The following is a 19,182-nucleotide window of genomic DNA, read 5'->3' as shown; positions in this document are numbered from 1 at the left end:
TTATTTTACAGCTCTATACATCACTAGTGAGGCCTCATTTAGATTATGCTGCTCAGTTTTGGTCCCCTTACTACAGGATGGATATAGACTCATTAGAGAACATACAGAGAAGAATGACTAAAATGATTTACTGTGTAAGGAACCTCCCGTATGAAGATAGATTTAAGGCCTTAAATCTCCACTCTCTGGAGAGGCGTAGAATGAGGAGAGATATCATTGAAGTGTATAAGTGGATGACGGGCATAAACAAGGGAGATATTAATAAAGTACTGAGGGTGTCGAACCAGGTAAGAACCAGAAATAATGGATTTAAGTTGGATAAATTTAGATTTAGAAAGGACATAGGTAAGTACTGGTTTTCTAACAGAGTTGTAGATGCGTGGAACAGTCTTCCCAGTGGGGTGATAGAGGCTAGGACCTTGGGTAGCTTTAAGAAGAGATTGGACAAGTATATGAGTGGGAGTGGCTGGGTTTGATTGGTGTCATTGTGTACAGGAGTTATTTGGTGGGTAGCTTTAGGTCGTTTTGACAAGGACCTGCCTCGCATGGGCCAGTAGGCCTTCTGCAGTGTTCCTCCATTCTTATGTTCTCACTCCAAATGATCGTCAGGACCCAAAAATTATCTCCCTCCACTCACTCTTATCTAATACGCTCACATGTGAGTGCTGGATGTCGAAATCCCTCGCACAGCAAACCTCCTTTACCCCCCCCCTCCATCCTTTCCTAGGACGACCCCAACCCCGCCTCCCCTCCACTACAGATTTATACACCCTTCAAATCATCTTATTTTTCTCCAACCTCTCTAAATGACCAAACCATCTCAACAACTCCTAACCCCTCTGGATAATACTTTTAGTAATTCTGCACCTCATAATCTCCAAACTACAAATTCTCTGCATAATATTTACATCACACATTAACCCTAAGATACAACATTTCCACTGCCTCCAGCCTCCTCCTCGCTGCAACATTTACAGCCCAAGTTTCCTTCCATGGATAACGTTCTTTGTCTCCACAGATGCTTGAACGGACCACCTACGTTTTTCTCTTCTTCAGTTCTATGGTTTACTTCATCTTTCATACATCCATCTGTCGACAAGTCCACTCCCAAATATATGAACACATTCACTTCCACCATACTACCCCTCCCCCTCCAATCTGATATCCAGTTTCTCATTACCTAACTCATTTGTTATCATCACCTATGTTCACATTCAACTTCCTTTACACACATTCCCAAATTCGTTCACTAACCTTTGATAATTCCCGTTCTGTATCAAATTCTACGCATTTTAATTCCACACCTCTACCCAACACCCTAGCATTCACTTCTTTTACACCCACATCTATAAATATGTTAACCAACCATGGTGATATCACGCACCCCTTTCTGAGGACTACATTTACTGGAAAGGAATCACCCTCTGTCTCCTACATACCCTAACGTGAGACTCATTCTCCTCCTGTTCTTCAAGTTTCTCCTGTGTATGGACTGATGAAGCCACTGTGTGGCGAAACGTTTCCTTAATAAAGATACCCAAGAGTTGCACATGTGTCTAATTTATCAACGTGTCGGTTCTGTGAACCATTCATCTACAATCCTGTCAAGACACTGCAACTTCTTGGGATCTTAATACTTGGGAATTCTTCGCTTGCCTAACCCTTGGGCACGACCTACTTCCACATTGGACAAATGTGACACCACCTACGACTGCTGCACCTCTCCTGCCTACGGTTTATAAGCTGCTTCTCCGCTCATATGCCGTATTCTATTCAAGATTGATGGACTGACCACATCGACTCAAGGTTGAGGGACTGATTACCTCATTCTCCTCCTGTTCTTCAAGTTTCTCCTGTGTATGGACTGATGAAGCCACTGTGTGGCGAAACGTTTCCGTAATAAAGATACCCAAGAGTTGCACACGTGTCTAATTTATCAACGTGTCGGTTCTGTGAACCATTCATCTACAAACGTGAGACTCACTATCCACTTAAAATCTCTTAACAACATTTAGCAACCTATCACATATTCAATACCCTTGCAACATCTGCCACATTGCTTCCTTATCCACCCTATCATATGCCTTTTATAAATCCATGACAGCAACAAACACTTCTCTACCTTTATTTAAATACTGTTGACTTATATGCTTCAATGCAAACATTTTTTCAACACCCCCATCCCCCCCACCGTACCTTTTGTAAACTTCCTTGTTCATCTGTGATCCTGCTCTTCCTCTTACCCTTAATTCTTTCAATAATAACCAACAGTATGATGATAATAATGATAATATTATTATTATTATTATAATAAAAAAGAAGCGCTAAACCAAATAATGATAATAATAAAGTTGCAGGGGTCGAGTCATAGCCCCTGGCCCCACCTCTTCACTTGTCGCTACTAGGCCACTCTTCGTGCTCCGTGAGCTTTACCATACCTATTCTTAAAACTATGTATGGATCCCGCCTCTACTACATCACTTCCCAGACTATTCCATTTCCTGACACCTCTGTTACTGAAAAAAATGCTTGTTGCTGTTTTAATGTTGCTGTATAGAAGAAAACATCTAGATTCAATAACTCTCAAGTAATTTTCACTAAGATTCAAATAAGCTGCTTAAACTTTTATATTCGAAATTAAAAAGATTAAAAAAAGATCTCAACTTTTAAACTCGGAAACGCTATTAAATCTGAAACTAAATCTGAAATAAAAAAAAAAAAAAAAAAAAGAACACGCCGGTATCAGCACTAATTGCAGGGTGTCTCTTTCACTAGGGAGGCGGACCTGTCTGTTTCACCAGTGTGGAACGTTCATTTGACGGCCCCAGATGTTAATTACTGCCTAAGTTGGCGTCCAGCTCTTGCTACCTCCCCTGATGATGGAACTATCTGTGTGTGTGTCTATGTGTCTGTGTACGTCTGTGTGTGTGTGTGTGTGGTGTGTGTGTGTGTACTCACCTAGTTGAGGTTCCAGGGGTCGAGTCCAAGCTCCTGGCCCCGCCTCTTCACTGGTCGCTACTAGGTCACTCTCCCTGTACCGTGAGCTTTATCATACCTCTGCTTAAAGCTATATATGGATCCTGCCTCCACTACATCGCTTCCAAAACTATTCCACTTCCTGACTACTCTGTGGCTGAAGAAATACTTCCTAACATCCCTGTAGTTCATCTATGTCTTTAACTTCCAACTGTGTCCCCTTGTTACTATGTCCAATCTCTGGAACATCCTGTCTTTGTCCACCTTGTCAATTCCTCTCAGTATTTTGTAAGTCGTTATCATGTCCCCCCTATCTCTCCTGTCCTCCAGTGTCGTCAGGTTGATTTCCCTTAACCTCTCATCGTAGGACATACCTCTTAGCTCTGGGACTAGACTTGTTGCAAACCTTTGCACTTTCTCTAGTTTCTTTACGTGCTTGGCTAGGTGTGGGTTCCAAACTGGTGCTGCATACTCCAATATGGGCCTAACGTACACGGTGTACAGGGTCCTGAACGATTCCTTATTAAGATGTCGGAATGCTGTTCTGAGGTTTGCAAGGCGCCCATATGCTGCAGCCGTTATTTGGTTGATGTGCGCTTCAGGAGATGCGCCTGGTGTTATACTTACCCCAAGATCTTTTTCCTTGAGTGAGGTTTGTAGTCTCTGGCCCCCTAGACTGTACTCCGTCTGCGGTCTTCTTTGCCCTTCCCCAATCTTCATGACTTTGCACTTGGTGGGATTGAATTCCAGGAGCCAATTGTTCGACCAGGTCTGCAGCCTGTCCAGATCCCTTTGTAGTTCTGCCTGGTCTTCGATCGAATGAATTCTTCTCATCAACTTACGTCATCTGCAAACAGGGACACCTCGGAGTCTATTCCTTCCGTCATGTCGTTCACAAATACCAGAAACAGCACTGGTCCTAGGACCTGTGGGACCCCGCTGGTCACAGGTGCCCACTCTGACACCTCGCCACGTACCATGACTCGCTGCTGTCTTCCTGACAAGTATTCCCTGATCTATTGTAGTGCCTTCCCTGTTATCCCTGCTTGGTCCTCCAGTTTTGGCACTAATCCCTTGTGTGGAACTGTGTCAAACGCTTTCTTGCAGTCCAAGAAAATGCAGTCCACCCACCCCTCTCTCTCTCTTGTCTTACTGCTGTCACCATGTCATAGAACTCCAGTAGGTTTGTGACACAGGATTTCCCATCCCTGAAACCATGTTGGTTGCTGTTGATGAGATCATTCCTTTCTAGGTGTTCCATCACTCTTCTCCTGACAATCTTCTCCATGACTTTGCATACTATACATGTCAGTGACACTGGTCTGTAGTTTAGTGCTTCATGTCTGCCTCTTTTTTTAAAGATTGGGACTACATTTGCTGTCTTCCATGCCTCAGGCAATCTCCCTGTTTCGATGTATTGAATATTGTTGTTAGGGGTACACATAGCGCCTCTGCTCCCTCTCTCAGGACCCATGGGGAGATGTTATCTGGCCCCATTGCCTTTGAGGTATCTAGCTCACTCAGAAGCCTCTTCACTTCTTGTTCGGTTGTGTGTACTGTGTCCAGCACTTGGTGGTGTGCCCCACCTCTCCGTCTTTCTGGAGCCCCTTCTGTCTCCTTTGTGAACACTTCTTTGAATCCCTTCTTGAGTTCCTCACATACTTCACGGTCATTTCTTGTTGTCTCTCCTCCTTCCTTCCTTAGCCTGATTACCTGGTCCTTGACTGTTGTTTTCCTCCTGATGTGGCTGTATAACAGTTTCGGGTCAGATTTGGCTTTCACTGCTATGTCGTTTTCATATTGTCGTTGGGCCTCCCTTCTTATTTGTGCATATTCGTTTCTGGCTCTACGACTGCTCTCTTTATTCTCCTGGGTCCTTTGCCTTCTATATTTCTTTCTTTCCCTAGCACACTTGGTTTTTGCCTCCTTGCAACTTTGGGTGAACCATGGGCTCATCCTGACTTTTTCATTATTCCTGTTACCCTTGGGTACAAACCTCTCATCAGCCTCCTTGCACATTGTTGCTACATATTCCATCATCTCATTAACTGGCTTCCCTGCCAGTTCTCTGTCCCACTGAACCACGTTCAGGAAGTTCCTCATTCCCGAGTAGTCCCCTTCCTTGTAGTTTGGATTCATTCGGCCTGGCCTTCCTGCTTCCCCCTCCACTTGGAGCTATACTGTGTATTCGAAGCTTAAAACCACATGATCGCTGGCCCCAAGGGGTCTTTCATATGTGATGTCCTCAATATCTGCGCTACTCAAGGTGAATACCAAGTCCAGTCTTGCTGGTTCATCCTCTCCTCTCTCTCTTGTAGTGTCCCTTACGTGTTGGTACATGAAGTTTTCCAGTACCACCTCCATCATCTTAGCCTTCCATGTATCTTGGCCCCCATGTGGCTCCAAGTTCTCCCAATTGATCTCCTTGTGGTTAAAGTTACCCATGATCAGAAGCTTTGCCCTGCATGCATGAGCTCTTCTGGCCACTGCAGCCAGTGTGTCACCCATCGCTCTATTGCTCTCGTCATACTCTTGCCTTGGCCTCCTGCTGTTCTGTGGTGGGTTATACATCGTGCAATTACCACCTTGGGACCTCCAGAGTGAAGCGTTCCCGGTATGTAATCACTTTCTTCTCCGCTGTCTCCTCTCTCCAGCTCATCAAAATTCCATCGATTTTTGATCAGAAGTGCCACTCCTCCACCCCCCCTGTTCCTTCTGTCTTTTCTCAGGATCTGGTATCCCGCTGGAAAGATGTCATCTATTATCATACCTGTAAGCTTGGTTTCTGTGAGACCTATGACGTCCGGTGTTGCCTCTTTGACTCTCGTGCCACTACTCCCACTTATTTGTTATTCCATCAGCATTTGTGTACCATACCTTCAGTTTCCTTTCCAACACTGTGGTTTGGGGGGCCTGAGGATGGGAGACCTGGCAGCATACTGTGGGATTCTATAGCTGGGTGCTGGGTGGAAGCTGTGGGTATGGATTGTAGTGTGTTAGGATGGTGTGATAGGTTGTGGGGTTCTGAGGATAGTTGTGTGTGTGCTTGCCCTTGCTGCTCTGTTCTGCTCTGACTGACCTATGTTGGTTCCATCCTTGTCTCCTTTCCTAGCTCCTTTCGCTTTTTTGTCCTCTCCCTCAGCTGCTGTCGTTCTGTTTGTGTTCTGTCTCTGTCTAGGAGCACCCTCTTGTACTCTTCCGAGTATTTCAACCGTGGTTTCTCTTGGAGGATCCTGTTCCGCACTGTTTCTGTCCTGAGAATCAGCTTGATTGGTTGGTTTCTCCCCTACAAGTACTCCCCTATTCTCTGAAAATTTACAATCTCGTCCATGTGTGTGTGTACGCGCGCGTGTGCGTAGGTGTGTGTGTGCGTGGATGTGTGTGCGCGTGTGTGTACCCTCGTAACCTCCAGGTGTGTGTGTGTACGCGAGCATGTGCGTAGGTATGTGTGTGTGTGTGTGCACGTGTACTCGCCTAATTGTGGTTGCAAGGGTCGAGTCATAGCTCCTGGCCCCGCCTCTTCACTGGTCGCTACTAGGTCACTCTTTGTGCTCCATGAGCTTGATCATACCTCTTCTTAAAGCTATGTATGGGTCCTGCCTCTACTACATCACTTCCCAGACTATTTCATTTCCTGACAACTCTGTTACCGAAAAAAAATACTTCCTAACATCCCTGTGATTCATCTGAGTCTTCAACTTCCAACTGTAACCCCTTGATGTGTCCCGTCTCTGGAACATCCTGTCTCTGTCCACCTTGTCGATTCCTCTCAGTATTTTGTAAGTCGTTATCATACCCCCCCTATCACTCCTATCTTCCATTCTCGTCAGTTCGATCTCCTTTAACTTCTCCTCGTAGGATATACTTCTTAGCTCCGAGACTAGTCTTGTTGCAAACCTTTGCACTTTCTCTAGCTTCCTTACATGCCGGCTACGTGTGGGTTCCAAATTGCTGCTGCATACTCCAATATGGGTCTAACGTACAGTGTACAGGGTCCTGAATGATTCCTTATTAAAATCTCGGAATGCTGTTCTTAGGTTTGCTAGGCGCCCATATACTGCAACAGTTATTTGGTTGATGTGCGCCTCAGGAGATGTGCCCGGTGTTATACTCACCCCAAGATCCTTTTCCTTGAGCGAGGTTTGTAGTCTCTGGCTCCCTAGACTGTACTCCGTCTGCGGTCTTCTTTGCCCTTCCCCAATCTTCATGACCGCACTTGATGGGGTTGAACTCCTGGAGCCAGTTTCTGGACCAGGAATGCAGCCTGTCCAGATCCCTTTGTAGTTCTGCCTGGTCCTCGTCCAATTAAATTCTTCTCCCCAACTTCACATCATCTGCAAACAGGGACACCTCTTGAGTCTATTCCTTCCGTCATGTCGTTCACAAATACCAGAAACAGCACCGGTCCTAGGATTGACCCCTGTGGAACCCTGCTCGTCACAGGCGCCCACTCTGACACATCGCCACATACCATGAGTCGCTGTTGTCTTCCTGACAGGTATTCCCTGATCCATTGCAGTGTCTTCCCTGTTATCCCTGCGCGCGCGCGCGCGCGTGTGTGTGTGTGTGTGTGTGTGTGTGTGTGTGTGTGTGTGTGTGTGTGTGTGTGTGTGTGTGTGTGTGTGTGTGTGTGTGTGTGTGTGTGTGTGTGTGCGTGTGAACGTGTGTGCGTGCATGTCTGAAACTGTGTATATGCGTGTGTAATTGTGTACAGATGTGTGTAACTGTGCATGTGTATGTAACTGTGTGTAGATGTGTGCAACTATATGTGTATGTGTGTGTCCCCTCCTTCCCACAACCATCCTTTCCCCGTTTCCTCTTTACTTGCTGCTACCACTTCTCTTCCCCCTCTGTCTCCTATCATCATATCTCCTCGTCTTAGGTGGAAACCGTAAGGTCAACCCAAACACTTACCCTAGTGATGTGATCCTTGCAACTGCCGGGTGAATCCTGTTAGAGAGGTCAACGTCCTCATGATGTCACCCCTTCAACCCCTAGGTGAATTTTTCAGAGGGATCAAAGACCTCATGAGGTGACCGCTCTTTTCCCAGGGCGAGTCCTAAGTCAGAGGGGTCAAAGGCCTTAGATCATGACCCCCATTCCTCCTTTTCCCGGGTGAGTCCTTAGGTAAAAACAAGACCTTTGTGGTATTGATCGACCGCTTCCCCCAGGCAGCCGTCGTCTTGGCCATGTCCTCTGCCGTTATTCTTTACAAAGATAACCTTATTGGCAGGGCAATTTCTGGGCTGGAGCCTCGACGCCATAAAGCTGCAGCTGGTGCTTCTGCATCAGGCAGGAACAAGCCTCTCCTTCCAGATTCTCAAGAGGCTTCTCTGTCATATTCTTCTCCAAAAACCGTATTCAAAAACTGAGGCTGCAGTAACTAGTTGGGTAACTAAGTGAAACACTGGAACTGCGTTAAATTTATTGGGTACATGATTTGTTATTTATTACATATTCCCAGCATTTTTTATTATTATTTATTTTTGCCTCAAGCTGAAGAGTTTGCCCCCGACACTAATTATTTTTATTATCTCGTTGACTCGTCCCCACCAGTGTAATTTAGTGAAACACTGAGCTGTGCTCCAAAACATTTATCCCACATGCTGGGAATCTAGCTTACGATAAGAAAATCGTCCACTGTTAGGTTAACTGACTCCCCCTGTCCTCTGGCGGAGGGCGGGGAGAGAGCGTTCTGCTATACTGTCCTGATCTCCTATGTTTTGACAAAATTAGAGACTGACCGTAGCTACTACTCAGCAGATTTATCAGCCTGTCTCCTGCTGTTTGTCTGCCTTTCCCATGTACTCATGTCTATAGTGATTTACGTAATATGGGCTCAGCGTTTCCTCAGGACAACTTGAGTGATTCTTCATTTTCACCTTAATAGGTTTAATACCTTTCGACTCCACGAGAGTCGATAAAGCTGCCAACAATTCAATTAGACACATGCATATACACAAAGATTAACAATTCTCTGTGTATATATACAATATGATTTGCATTACTCTCTTTATTGCATATACACTAATATATACACATGTTTCTCTGTACATATCTAATGTGCCTGAAAACACATTCATCATCATTTGCTCCCTAGCTGTTTTTCCATGACGGCACATACAGCATATTTCAAAACGCAAATCCGGCCAATCGGATTCCATGAAACTTTTCATACATACAGTATCACAATGTTTACACTAGAAAAGAATTGTAAATTTAAAAAAAGTACTCGTCTCCACTCATTCCAGCTGAATACACTCATACATCTTACTATGAACCGCATGCATGTTGAATGTTCAAGACTGTAGCTCTTACAACCACCTTCAGATCCTCTTTTCAACTCTTCCTCGAATTTCCCGTACAACTACTTTCATCCACGAGCAGATTAATACTCCTTGATCATCTTATCTTGCTCCAATCTTTCTATATAACCACACAACCCATCTCCCGATCTTTAAATCAAAGTTTTCCTACCCCCGAATATGTTCTTCATTCCTAATTATCTGCATTAATAAAACACTGATTTCAAAAACAATGCTCCACACACATTCAAGTGTTGGTACCACTATAAGCTAATAAATTTTCCTTTTTGTACCCATTGACAAACTTCTTTCTACAGCTTTCCCAACACTCCAACAACTTCTTCCCGCATCTGTCCAGTGATTTACTTCAAGCTGCTCGTGAACCTGAGACTCCTTAACTCGAAGTGCACAAAAGAAACAATTTAAGGGAAGAAGAAAACGAAGCTTCATCTTACAAGGAGAGGCTATTGCATTCACAAATGTGTACCTTTCTATAGAAAAATTTTCAAGGCTGTTATAACACAGGAGCAAGAAATGCACTGCAGCATCAGCCCTCATGTTCTTATATACAGCTGCTGGCACAGGTACATAAACAGACATATATCTTAGGTGGAGCTGACACCTGTTGTAATACAGTGCAGAATAAGATAATTATGGCAATTTAATTTAAGTCGCAGAGCTTCTGGAATTCAGACGCAGCACGTATTTTCTGATCAGAACACCATCCACGGATCATTTGTAATCCTAGGTCTCTTGTGTAAATTTTCCAGTATACTGTGACGCCTAACAGCAAAGATACTAAGGAACGAAAAAATAAAACTGAATTTCTCAGAAGAAATAAAATTCGATATAATTTTTTTCCATGATCTACGGAACTCTGAAAATTGCAGGACTAAAAAAGATTTTGTAAAATACGTACTTGACATGTCAGATGGAGTGATCGTGATATATCTGGTATATACCTGTTCCCGGTTTCGAAAGTGTCTCCTACTCCCGCACCCCCGGACATGGGCCAAACTTGTTTGATAGTTTCCTGGTCAACAAGGCTGTTTCTCTTTGTGGCCCGCTCATGTTCACTTGATCCATCATGAAAGCCAGAGTACACAGAGTTGTCTAGGTATTTCGCGACATCACAAACTGTCAGGATGAACTTGCTGAAGGCTGCGGCGTCTTCCACGTTTATCATCGAGACCAGAGAGAGGTCAAATCTCTCAACCCAACAGCGTGTTTCTTGGCACACCAAAATTATAGCTTTGTGCCCAACCTCTAATGGCTGGCACTACAACTTTTAAATGAGTGATGGTAACTGTTTCCTTTTTTAGATCGCCCTACTTCTGAGATTAAAAAAAAAAATCTAATTTCCCGGTCGTTCATTTCTGAACGGTTTAATATTCTACGAAATTGAATATTTCTTATTTTCGGTTAGGTTAGGTTTTGTTAAACCTATATTAACCTATACCTACGTACAATTAACCAACAAAAACAAGGTGAAACAGGCCCACCTTAAGCTAAATAAGTTGAAGATGGGTTACTGCACCTAAAGTTACACTAGATAATCACTTGTAATGTAATATAATGTAATGTAGTGTAATGAAATGCCGTGTAATGTAATTTAATATAAAGTACTGGAGTGTATTGCAGACAATAATCTTGTCAGTGCACGTTGTTTGACATAAATTAAGACTGAAAGCTTACGGGGGATGCACTTGATTTACCTGATGATACACTAATATTCTATTATGTAAATCATATAAGAAAACTTCTCTGTCGAGACCATGGTTGTCTCAGGCTAGCCTATCTGTTTACACTGAAGTATTTCAAACGCAACAAAAGTCTACTGCTTTTATAATTTGATGAGCTCAGATCTAATGAGCCTATTCTCAAACTTGACAGGTGTCAATCACAACGGTTCACATTATGGGAGGGTGTCTTATCAGCAAGCGGCAGGCACTTCTAAACTTCTTAGTAACTTTCCTCAGAAACCCTGAAAAGTTAGCCAAGTGTAACCACCGTAAATACGCATAAGTCTCTTGTCTTCCTAGTTGATCACCCTCCAGGCAGTGTTGCAGGGTGAGGATTCCTGAACATAATGCTGGATATGTAGCGAAAGTTATGTAATGATACAAGATTACTTATGGCCTGTTTAGATAAACGTGTCACCTGTGTTTTCTTCTTTAGGTTCACTCAGTCGTAAAGTGATTACTCATCTTTGCTCTAATGACTCACACCTACACACACACATAAAACTTAAAATGTACATTATTTTTGGAAAACAACTTAGAGTTTATTATAACTAACAAGTATAAATGGCATGTTTTTTCAAGCCGAAATTGTCAACATAGTAGACATAACATACCTACAAGATGAAGCCTATAGTATACAGTATGTGTAAAGCTGCACGAGATAACTACAGGTTGAAGCCTTTAAAACGTATGCAACACCAGTATGTTATATACAGCCTTCCAGGTCATTTATATACACCCTAAACAAGATGGGACTCAACACTGCTGCTTGTTTCATAGCTACCTATACTGCTGACCGGCATTTCTGGATTAACTATGTTAATCCTTGTCGAATCTGTGCCAGTGATATAACTCATTATATATGCTTGCTAACCAATCTACTGCCGTGTAATACTGATGTTATTCACATGAATATTGTTGGTGACAGGCTGGTGCGAGAGGTAACGGGGGTGAACGTGAACATGCGGGTTGGCATCCACTCTGGCAGGGTGCACTGTGGCGTGCTGGGACTACGCAAGTGGCAGTTCGATGTGTGGTCCAACGACGTCACCCTCGCCAACTACATGGAGTCAGGCGGAATACCAGGGTAACACACTCACACACTGTATAAAAAAAAAATGTTCGTGCGTGTTATTTGCATTATGATTTGGCGCGACTCACATAAAATAAGCATGTATTTTTGTTATATTAACAGGTCATTTCCTTATGACCATTTTTATATGTATGTATATATATATATGTATGTATGTATGTATGTATGTGTGTGTGTGTGTGTGTATGTGTGTGTGTGTGTGTGTGTGTGTGTGTGTGTGTGTGTGTGTGTGCGTGTGTGTACTCACCTATTTAGGGGTCGAGTCATAGCTCCTGGCCCCCTTCTTCACTGCTACTAGGTCCTCTCCATGCTCCATGAGCTTTATCAAGTTTCGTCTTAAAACTATGTATGGTTCCTGCCTCCACTACGTCACCTTCTAGGCTATTTCTCTTCCTGACAACTCTATAACCAAAGAAATACTTCCTAACATCCCTTTAACTCATCGGAGTCTTCAACTTCCAACTACGACCCCTTGTTTCTGTGTCCCCTCTCTGGAACATCCTGTTTCTGTCCACCTTATCTATTCCTCGCAGTATTTTGTATGTAGTTATCATGTCTCCCCTAACCCTCCTGTCCTCCAGTGTCGTCAGGCCGATTTCCCTTAATCTTTCTTCATAGGACATACCCCCTTAGCTCTGGAACTAGCCTTGTTGCAAACCTTTGCACTTTCTCTAATTCCTTGACGTGCTTGACCAGGTGTGGGTTCCAAACTGGTGCTGCATACTCCAGTATGGGCCTGACGTACACAGTGTACAGGTTCTCCCAGTCGATTTCCTTGTGATTGAAGTCACCCATAATCAGCAGCTTTGCCCTGCTTGCATGAACCCTTCTGGCCACTTCAGCCAGTGTATCAACCATCGCTTTGTTGCTCTCATCATACTCTTGCCTTGGCCTCCTGCTGCTCTGTGAAGGGTTATACATCACTGCAATTACCACTTTGGGACTTCCAGACTGAAGTGTTCCTATTATGTAGTCTCTTGCTTCTCTGTTTCCTCTCTCCAGCTCATCAAAATCCCATTGGTTTTTGATGAGCAGTGTCACTCCTTCACTCCCTCTGTCTTTCCTCGGGATCTCATATCCCGATGGAAAGCTGGCATCTGTTATCAATCCTGTGAGCATGGTTTCTGTGAGAACAATGATGTCTGGTGATGCCTCTTTGACTCTTTTGTGCCACTAGCCCCAATTATTCGTTATTCCATCAGTGTTGGTGTACCATACCTTCAGTTTCCTCTCCAACACTGTGTTCTAGGGGATCTGTCAGGGCGGGGGACCTGTCAGTGTGTTGTGGTATTCTACAGCATAGTGTGGATTCTGATTTATGCTGGGATAATGTGTTTGGTTGAGGGGTTCTGGGGGTGTGTGCCTGTGCTTGTTGCTCTGCACTGCTCCGGTTGTCCTCTGCTGAATTTTTCCATGTATCTTTTCCTAGCCCCTTTCGCTTCTGTGTCCTCTCCTTCAGCTGCTGTCATTCTGTTCTTGTTCTGTCTCAGTCTAGGAACACCCTCTTGTATGTTGACAGTTTCTTCAGCCTTGGTTCATCATGCAGGATCCTGTTTTGCAACGTATCAGTCTTGAAAAGCAGCTTGACGAGCCGATTTCTACCCTTCAGTCATGTTTTCCTCACCTATTATTTTGATGATGTTTTCAATCTCCTGTTTTTCTTCCTGTTGTCTTCCATTGTGTGTTCTCCCCTCACTCTCCTGAAGCACATGAATTATCACTGACTTTCCCTCTGTGTCACTGGGTCCCGTTTGTACATGGCCAATGTTTCCCTTGTATTTTCCTGAAACTCTTGGTGGCATGGTTGTGCCTCTGCATGGGACATATTCCCCTCTCCATCCTCCTTTACTGCTATCCCTGCTTCCAACAGCTCTCCTCCTTCCTTCCCTGGCCCTGCTTGGAAGACTGATAGGGCCTCAGCATAAGTCATGTCTCCTTCCTTTCCGGTGGGCTCTTCGTTCAGTAGGGGTGTACCTGCTTCAGATGTTATGCCCCCTCTGGGCAATAGTCCTGTAACTTGCTTCAGCCTATTTACCTCATATTCTAGGGCCCGTATCCTGGCTTCTGCGGCTACGGCTTGTGACTCCCATTTCTTCATTTCTGCCTCCATCCTCTTCTCCATTTTTGCAGAAAACTCACCTAGTTTGCTCTCCCACTCTTGTTCCATCCTTTTACATTGCTCTTCCATCCATTATTCTTTATCAGAACCATTTTCTTCTGATCCTCTGAGCCTTCGACTTCTCTTCTGAGCCACCATTTTTTTTTTTTTTGGGGGGGGGGGGGGTGGTGAGTGGGGGGTTAAGTGTTGTAATGTGTGTGTGTGTGCTGTTTGCATGTGTATGTATATGTGTACGTGTGTGTATATGTGTGTATGTGTGTACTCACCTGTGTGTGTATTTACCTATCCATGTATATGTGTGTGTGTGTGTGTGTGTGTGTGTGTGTGTGTGTGTGTGTGTGTGTGTGTGTGTGTGTGTGTGTGTGTGTGTGTGTGTGTGTGTGTGTGTGTGTACTCGCCTAGTTGTACTCACCTAGTTGAGGTTGCAGGGGTCGAATCCAAGCTCCTGGCCCCGCCTCTTCACTGATCGCTACTAGGTCACTCTCCCTGAACTGTGAGCTTTATCATACCTCTGCTTAAAGCTATGTATGGATCCTGCCTTCACTACATCGCTTCCCAAACTATTCCACTTACTGACTACTCTGTGGCTGAAGAAATACTTCCTAACATCCCTGTGGTTCATCTGTGTCTTTAACTTCCAACTGTGTCCCCTTGTTACTGTGTCCAATCTCTGGAACATCCTGTCTTTGTCCACCTTGTCAATTCCTCTCAGAATTTTGTATGTCGTTATCATATCCCCCCTATCTCTCCTGTCCTCCAGTGTCGTCAGGTTGATTTCTCTTAACCTCTCCTCGTAGGACATACCTCTTAGCTCTGGGACTAGTTTTGTTGCAAACCTTTGCACTTTCTCTAGTTTCTTTACGTGCTTGGCTAGGTGTGGGTTCCAAACTGGTGCCGCATACTTCAATATGGGCCTAACGTGCACGGTGTACAGGGTCCTGAACGATTCCTTATTAAGATGTCGGAATGCTGTTCTGAGGTTTGCTAGACGCCCATATGCTGCAGCCCTTATTTGGTTGATGTACGCTTCAGATGTGCCTGGTGTTATACTCACTCCAAGATCTTTTCCCTTGAGTGAGGTTTGTAGTCTCTGGCCCCCTAGACTGCACTCCGTCTGCAGTCTTCTTTGCCTTTCCCCAATCTTCATGACTTTGCACTTGGTGGGATTGAACTCCATAGCCAATTGCTGGACCAGGTCTGCAGCCTGTCCAGATCCCTTTGTAGTTCAGCCTGGTCTTCGATCGAATGAATTCTTCTCATCAACTTCACGTCATCTGCAAACAGGGACACCTCGGAGTCTATTCCTTCCGTCATGTCGTTCACAAATACCAGAAACAGCACTGGTCCTAGGGCTGACCCTTGTGGGACCTCGCTGGTCACAGGTGCCCACTCTGACACCTCGCCACGTACCATGACTCGCTGCTGTCTTCCTGACAAGTATTCCCTGATCCATTGTAGTGCCTTCCCTGTTATCCCTGCTTGGTCCTCCAGTTTTTGCACTAATCTCTTGTGTGGAACTGTGTCAAACGCCTTCTTGCAGTCCAAGAGTATGCAATCCACCCATCCCTCTCTCTCTCTTGTCTTACTGCTGTCACCATGTCATAGAACTCCAGTAGGTTTGTGACACAGGATTTCCCATCCCTGAAACCATGTTGGCTGCTGTTGATGAGATCATTCCTTTCTAGGTGTTCCACCACTCTTCTCCTGATAATCTTCTCCATGATTTTGCATACTATACATGTCAGTGACGCTGGTCTGTAGTTTAGTGCTTCATGTCTGTCTCCTTTTTTAAAGATTGAGACTACATTTGCTGTCTTCCATGCCTCAGGCAATCTCCCTGTTTCGATAGATGTACTGAATATTGTTGTTAGAGGTACACATAGCGCCTCTGCTCCCTCTCTCAGGACCCATGGGGAATGTTGTCTGGCCCCATTGCCTTTGAGGTATCTAGCGCACTCAGAAGCCTCTTCACTTCTTCCTCGGTTGTGTGCACTGTGTCCAGCACTTAGTGGTGTACCCCACCTCTCCGTCTTTCTGGAGCCCCTTCTGTCTCCTCTGTGAACACTTCTTTGAATCACTTGTTAAGTTCCTCACATACTTCACGGTCATTTCTTGTCTCTCCTCCTTCCTTAGCCTGATTACCTGGTCCTTGACTGTTGTTTTCCTCCTGATGTGGCTGTATAACAGTTTCGGGTCAGATTTGGTTTTTGCTGCTATGTCGTTTTCATATTGTCTTTGGGCCTCCCTTCTTATCTGTGCATATTCGTTTCTGGCTCTACGACTGCTCTCTTTATTCTCCTGGGTCCTTTACCTTCTATATTTTTTCCATTCCCGAGCACACTTGGTTTTTGCCTCCATGCACCTTTGGGTGAACCATGGGCTCATCCTGGCTTTTTCATTATTCCTGTTACCCTTGGGTGTGTGTGTGTGTTTACTCATCTAGTTGTGGTTGCAGGAGTCGAGTCATAGCTCCTGGCCCCGAGTCATAGCTCCTGAATGTGTGTGTGTACTCACCTAACTGTGGTTACTGGGGTTGATTCATAGCTCCTGGCACTGCCTCTTCACTGGTCGCTACTAGGTCCACTCTCTCCCTGCTCCATGAACTTATCATACCTCTTCATGACAACCCTCAACACAGATGGTTTTGAACATCTTTCCTAGGAGCCGAACTTTGGTAGTACCTCGTCAGAAAGACTGCAACTAACACTTGTGTGTAACTCAAGGGGCGTTACCAAGAATGCTACACTAGTACCAAAGGAAAACGAAGATGACATTTTATAAAACCTAGCGAGGGTGAGCTCGGCTTTTCACAAAGCAAGTCCAGTACATACCAAGCGTTACACACACACACACACACATATATATATATATATATATATATATATATATATATATATATATATATATATAATATATATATATATATATATATATATATATATATATATATATATATATATATATATATATATATATATATATATATATATAACAACACCGCGAATAGCCGAGGATTCGAACCCATGTCGTTTTAACTCGCCTCATGGTGAGTGAAAATCACATGACGCTCTAACCCACAGGAATACGCATTCCTACAAGAATCAAGCACCCAGCAGAGCTAGGCGTTTTACCTTGATCCGAGGACAAAGGGTGGTATGGGTGCCTCAGAGCTAATTTCATTTTAATCCCCGTTTGGTGTACTTGCCTTCACGAGCAGTATTATACACACACACACACACACACACACGCTCACGGTTCAGGGAGAGTGACCTAGTAGCGATCAGTGAAGAGGCGGGGCCAGGAGCTCGGACTCGACCCCCCAACCTCAACTAGGTGAGTACACACACACACACACACACACACACACACACACACACACACACACATACATACATACATACATACATATATATATATATATATATATATATATATATATATATATATATATATATATATATATATATATATATATGGGGAGTATATTTGAAATGATAGGAAGTAAGATTTGACCAAACAGGAGAACAGTTCCAATTTCCCGAATAAACAACCCTTTACTAGCATGAAGACCTTCCCTTCCACTCTCCTTCAGGAGTGAAGGTCTGCAGAAAGTTGTGGTCAGAGAAGCTGTTACTGAGAGCAACTACGACGAAATGTCCAGGAAGTTGTAATAAGTTCCTGCCTTATCTTGCAGCACACTCGTGACGTCCTCGGGTAGCATCTTGTAAGCCAGACAAGATGAACGTCTTGCAACGCACTCGTGATGTCCTAAGCTAGCATCTTGCAAACTAGACAAGATGAACGTTTTGCAGCACACACGTGACGTCCTTAGCTAGGATCTTGTTAACCGGGCAAGATGAACGGGCTCAGGTATTTGGTGAATGCACACGTGAGCCACATCAAATAGTGGTGTGACGGGCTTATGTCAATAGATTTGGTGATGCAAAAAATACAGCAGTATGAACTTTTTTAGTACAATGTTTCATTTCCAATCAAGACATGATTTGAAAAAGCTCACCCATAAGCGAAACATTATCCAATTATAGTCAGGCTCTACAGTGACTTATTTGTGCTCCTCGCCTAGGGTTAGACTCACAAGTCTACAAATACATAGGTATCTAGGAGTGACCTAGGCACCTATTTTACTTTTAGATGAAAAACGACAGCATCTGTAAAAACTTGCCTATACGTCTCCTCCTGGAAATCTAACACTGGATTCTTTTGGTTATAATCCGAACGCTCGAGCCCTGACCCGCATATCTAAATAATCGAGAAAAATGATTAGATGAATCAAGAAATTTTTTAGACTAAGCAAAAGAAAAACAGACACATGATTCACGTTTTGCCGCAGTTTTAATGGGTTTTCCTGTAAAGTTTCCTTTCTAATTTAAGAGGCTTGGTCTGAGACCAGGCTGCGATCAATAACACCCCTGTTAATACAGCCCCAGAAGGTGATTACCTATCTTTTATCAAAGCTGAGGGATTGATCACCTCAAACTAACTCTCCCTTTCAACTGTAATCATTTCTGTATTCGACTGATGACGCATGCTGCGCAGTCGAAAAGTTTCGTCAATAAAAACAACGAAGTGTTGCAAATGTTTCGGAATCATCAGGTGTTTATCCAGGTTTGTTCCTCCTACAGACGGATCCACGTGACTAAAGAAACCCTGAAGTACCTGAGCGGAGACTACAAGGTGGAGCCGGGTAATGGAGGGGAGAGGAACCACTACCTGAAGATGATGAACATAGAGACGTACCTCATTGTACCAGATGATGACTATCGCGACGTGAGTATCTGACTATATATATGCTGTATAATAAACCTCTTTTACTGAATCAATGGATTTGAGTTCATGTATGTGAAGTCATGAGCTCTTATCTTGCCTTTGCTAATACCATAGCCTGTCCCTGGCAATATTTTAATTAAAGAATTGAGTTAAAGGTGA

At 44.0% G+C, this 19,182-nt stretch overlaps 1 protein-coding gene and 1 long non-coding RNA gene across 2 annotated transcripts in view; one reads left to right on the top strand and one right to left on the bottom strand.

Moving 5' to 3' along the window:
• The window catches only part of LOC138854160 (uncharacterized), a 502,510-nt gene that overhangs the window by 290,388 nt on the left and 192,940 nt on the right, over positions 1 to 19,182 (bottom strand). The window lies entirely within an intron of this gene.
• LOC128694593 (adenylate cyclase type 5) overlaps positions 1 to 19,182 on the top strand; it is a 418,524-nt gene that overhangs the window by 275,141 nt on the left and 124,201 nt on the right. The window contains exons 6-7 of the mRNA XM_070095954.1: positions 11,952 to 12,110; positions 18,879 to 19,023. Coding sequence (XP_069952055.1) covers positions 11,952 to 12,110; positions 18,879 to 19,023 — 304 coding nt within the window. The remainder of the gene's footprint in view (positions 1 to 11,951; positions 12,111 to 18,878; positions 19,024 to 19,182) is intronic.

Source organism: Cherax quadricarinatus, chromosome 51 (assembly GCF_038502225.1).
Source record: "Cherax quadricarinatus isolate ZL_2023a chromosome 51, ASM3850222v1, whole genome shotgun sequence".
Lineage (NCBI taxonomy): Eukaryota > Metazoa > Arthropoda > Malacostraca > Decapoda > Parastacidae > Cherax > Cherax quadricarinatus.
The sequence above is the reverse complement of the archived record's forward strand: the minus strand, read 5'-3'. Positions and strand labels throughout refer to the sequence as shown.